The sequence below is a fragment of the Anguilla anguilla genome, chromosome 6 (genome assembly GCF_013347855.1).
Source record: "Anguilla anguilla isolate fAngAng1 chromosome 6, fAngAng1.pri, whole genome shotgun sequence".
In the NCBI taxonomy this organism is placed as follows: Eukaryota; Metazoa; Chordata; class Actinopteri; order Anguilliformes; family Anguillidae; genus Anguilla; species Anguilla anguilla.
The window spans coordinates 12,374,210-12,379,039 of NC_049206.1; the positions used below are offsets into that span (position 1 = coordinate 12,374,210).

At 37.6% G+C, this 4,830-nt stretch overlaps 1 protein-coding gene across 1 annotated transcript; it reads right to left on the bottom strand.

The window, feature by feature from the left end:
- Positions 1–1,386: 1,386 nt before the first annotated feature.
- camk2n1a (calcium/calmodulin-dependent protein kinase II inhibitor 1a) lies at positions 1,387–4,472 on the bottom strand. Its single transcript, XM_035423573.1, has 2 exons — positions 4,008–4,472; positions 1,387–3,134 (listed from the first exon to the last, which is right to left on the bottom strand). Exons 1-2 carry the CDS (start codon positions 4,174–4,176, stop codon positions 3,064–3,066), a joined length of 240 nt encoding a protein of 79 aa, XP_035279464.1. The 5' UTR covers positions 4,177–4,472; the 3' UTR covers positions 1,387–3,063.
- Between the last annotated feature and the right edge of the window lie 358 nt (positions 4,473–4,830).

The window sequence follows — 4,830 nt, forward strand, 5'->3', positions numbered from 1 at the left end:
TTAACTTTGTAACATTATGGTTGATAGCATACAGTCTTTTTAGCTTTTCCCCCACATTTATTTACAAAATGCCAGCATTCCCTCTTGGCACCGAGACAGGCAGAGGATATCGAGCTGTGGTCTTAAAAGAAGTTATTGTCAAAAGTAGACAATATATTGAACTGTGGTCTTAAAAGTAGTTATTGCCAGCAAGACAATAGGTTTTCATCACAATGTGGTCTAGGCAATTCTGATGGATGATGTTCTGCACCAGTGATCAGTGAGCCACAAATAGGGTGGGCAAAGTATACACCTTTAAACACGCAATGGTCTGTAAACATATTTTTGTCATTACGAAGCTCCACTATTTCAGTAAGGACCAACCATCGACGTTCAATTCCCTTTTGTCTTTAATCATATATGGAATTTTTACTGTGTGGCCTTCACTTTCAGTAATTTAAAGTAATGATATAACAGAGTTACATTCAATTCCAATCATAACAAAGATTGAGGTTTTGTGTAAAACCTGAAAGCAGTTGATTATTGTTTGAGTATAAAAGATTTTACATTGAGCAGCTGTACTGTATATACAATTTCAGAGTTACCACATTCAATTCAATGCAAAGGAATTGGTGAACATTATTTTAAACAGTTATGCTTGATAATTGTGCAAAACCTTTAGCTTCTGAATGATTATCAAAGGCAAGTTCCTTTGTCTGCTTGCTCTATTTGTAGCTCACCTGTAGCCTCTTCCATTGTATACTGTACTGAATGCAGCTCTTGTGTTGCTATTTATTTATTCATTTCTGTTGGATTACAAATGTGCAATTAAACTATATGACCTGAGGCAATACCTCAAAATGGCTTCCGGAGAGCTGTCTCATTGCAATAACTTTGATGTCTTATTTCATTAAAAACTGAATAGGGAACATATAAGGACTTTTTGTTACTCTTGTTGGGAGAAGACATATTTGGCTGTTGCTGTACTGCTCTTGCATGATTATGTGGCCCGTCTTCGTGATCACCGTCTGTTGTTTCTGTTCGGGGTTTTTTTTTTTAGAAAAGGGGGGTTTTGCTATTAAACTGGATAGCTTCACTTGTATTCATGTGGTCATGTAGTTCATTACATGTAAGGAAAGATTGTTATGGCACCATTGTCAGTGAATTGCTTGGTTGAATCTTATCAGTTCTTGGAATTTCCATATATTGTTGACGCACCCTCCCCCCACCCCCCAGCCTCCAGCCCCCAGCCCCCCTTCACCCTCCCAGTTCCCCAAACACAGCCTACGCACCTTTACTGAAATAATTAAATGTATTCCCATCTCAGACTTTTGAGAATTTAAATAAAGAATCTGTCTCTAGGTGGCTCGATTTATACCATTTACTCATGATTAATAAATACAACAATGTTCTTTCACCATTTATTAATTCACCAAATACAGTGAAAATGGCATCATAATATACAATGAATCATTCTTAGAATGTCATGACGTTTTGTTGCTTTTTTGCTTCATAAAATGATGTTTCATTTTTGAAAATATTAAGGTTTCATGCACAACAAACCATATTAAGTGTCTTTAAAAGAATGGTACAAAAGAAATAAAAAAACATAACTGTAATGTCCAAAAAAATTCTGCCAAATAACAACGCGTTATTTGAGTATACTCGTAAACAGTGCAATAGACTCTAAAGTTGCCATTTCTAACGAATCCATCAACGAAGCTCAAGTCACAGTATACGATTTCTCAATAATAGATTAACATTGATGTGTGCAAAACCAGAAAAACATTCAGTAAGTCTTAAAAAAAATAAATACGTCTCACACTTGATATAGAATGAGACAGACAAAACGAAATTTCGTATATTCTCCGGTAGTCTCAATCTGAATATCCTTTCGAAAGTACAAACATTTTTTGTTGATGAATTGTAAGACGTTAGACTAGCATATCATTTTAAATAACAAATATTTAGATATAAAAATACAAATATGAATTTTCTTAAAAAGAAGCGTGCCAGGGTAAGAACGGTGACGGCACCTGTACTGGCACCGGAGTGAAAGTTCATGCAAAGAGATGGAGAAAAAAGTTTACTTTTTATTTGTGTAAGACGAAAACATAAATAATTTTAAGAATCAAAATAAATAACTATAAAGTCCTTCCCAGTCCATTTCATTATTTGTTATTATTACTGTTATTCCATAAATGCATGTTTTGACCATCCCTGCCGACACCTGGAAATGTCTTCCGATATTTATAACTGTTATTGTAGAACAGATATGCTCAGGTGAGGAGAGGCGCCGACCTGTATCACTAAAAATGGTAATAATAATCAGCTTTTTTCATTTAAAATAATTCAATGTGTTTATTTGTTTACAACGCAAGGTCCCGAGACAAAGATATATATATATATATATATATATATATATATATATATATATATATATATATATATAACAATGCATCATCCTCATGTAGAATTTCCATGAATACATACATCGGGTCTTTTCAATTATGAGACTTCAATGTCTACTTGGTCTGTTTGAAAGATAGCGCTAGCAGCAATCGGAATGCATTCTATGTTTGACCAGTGCTGAACGGAACAGCTCCCTCTGAATGCGGCGTTGCCGATCGTTTTCAATATAAAAGCATGTTTTTGGGAAAGGGGATCTTCGACCTTAGATACTGTACAGCTATAGAAACAGAGCTTAAATGCAATTCAGCTTCCAGTTGTTGACGTTATGTGGCTTGTAAGCTCTTTTTGGAAGAAGATGGTGGTGAGATAATGGCAAGTTCATCCATTGCTATACATCTGCAGAGGTGAAAGACGGAGTAGCACAATCAGCCATCTCCGTATCTTTCTGCGCAGCAGTAGTTTAAATTGGGTTTCGTTTGGAGAATTGCCAGCAACCCCAAAATAAATCTCGGTCTTTCTATCTCTTCTGCTTTCTTCATTCTGTCTCTTTCTCTCCCTTCTTCGTTATCGCTTCGTACCCTCTTTTCTCCTGACAATCCTCGTACACATGCACAGCCGACAAGTGCTTCAAACCGGTGATTAAAATAAAAAGTCAGCAAGGCATCGTTCACTTTACACGCCAGGTGACGATTTGTCCGTCATTCCCTTCAGGACCTCATCTATCCGGTCGTCTTCGATGACCACTGTAGAAAAAGAGGGAAAATATGTTTATGTCTCATATCCCTTTGTTGCAACATTATTTAAGAAGAAAAAACAAGATTTCTGTCTCTTTTGTGTTTTTCGGAATTGCTTTAAGCTAATAAGCTGGTGTAGGTTAATTGGTAGAGAGTTATTTGAAGTGGCGTTGGATGTTCGTTTGACAGATGATTCGGAAAGCTGTTCTATGCAGATTTAACGAAATATGTTGACGTTTCGTGCTATGCGTGAGAAAAACAATATGCAACTGCAACGTTCACGTGGTTTATGGCTCAAATCCGGCCAGTAAAGACAATGTTGATTTATAATCTATGTTTATTTACCCGCCGGGAGGGTCGAACACATGATGCAGAGAGCATAGGTGTCACACGAAGGATTTAAATTAAAGAAAAAACAACAACTATACCGATACAATGGTAGGCTATGTATGTAATAGTCGATTAATGTGCAACAGTTCGGTAGGTTTCCTGCATGCAGCAAATATTTTTTTCTGGACATCATAGTTATCAGTTTTCTCTCGTGGCATAATTCCATAGAAGCTAGGTTATATTGATTCTGTTATTGCGTTATTTACATTGTGTGTGTTGACAGTTGGAATGCTTCTCAGAAGACTAGTTGCCTAATGTGTTCTGTATAACGCCAAGGACATGCGTCTGTCTATTTATTCAAGTATATCATAGTTTCTCCATTTAGGCTACTTAATTAATACCTGCTTGAACTGTTAGTTGTATTTCAATATGCCGAAAGCTACCTTATAGCTCAATTGAAATTATGAAGAAAACGTGTGTATAGGTTATACTTTTATATATTGTCGTAAAATAGCCTATCATACGACAATATGGTTTTGTTTCACTGCTTACCTCGTTTAGCTCTGCCAATCTGTCCAAGTTTTGGGGGTCTTTTTCCTTGAGATGCGCCAAAGAAGGCGTTTGTGTCTTGCAGCCCACAGCTGAAAGACATTTGACTGACTTCACTGTCAGCTCCGTAGCCGCTCATTTTCCCCTCGCTGTATGGCAAAACCTCGGACATTATGGCACAGAGATAAAAGGGGGCTCGCGCGAAGAAGAAATTTGTTTTAATCTTCCGGAGATTAGCAATAAATGCAGATCTTCACAGATAATTGCACTTCTCACGCTGTCCTCGAGAAATCCTCAGGCTCAATGTAACGCGCAATCTTCTTACACAGCCACTGTCTCAGGGTGCGGAGCCTAGGCAAATAGCGCCTTGGTAAGCGAGAGCGATGAATTGACTATCGACGATGACCGTTGTGTTCGCGTCTGTGTTCGGAGAAGTCTGATGAGGAAAGTGGGAGATCCCGGGATCATAAAGGAAACCCAGGCGGAACAGTGAAGTCATCCATCCGGGTTTTGAAGTGTGTGTGTGCGTGTGTGTGTGCGTGTGGTTGGGGGAGAGAACTCGAAATGCTAAGAAAGTAGAAAGAGTGACCTCATCAGGCGAACGGTGTAATTGACTGTAAGCGAGGAGGAAAAATAAGAAGCTGCAGGATGAATCCTGGTCCACTGCATCAGAAATAAAGTGGGAGGGTGAATATTGTTTTCAAAGTTTATTGTTTATTTATATTTTTATAAATTTATTTGGCAGACACGAGTATGCACGAAGACTCAGAAAGGTTTCCAAAATTATTTGAAGAGTAGGCCTACATTTAGCAAAAAGGCCTAAGTA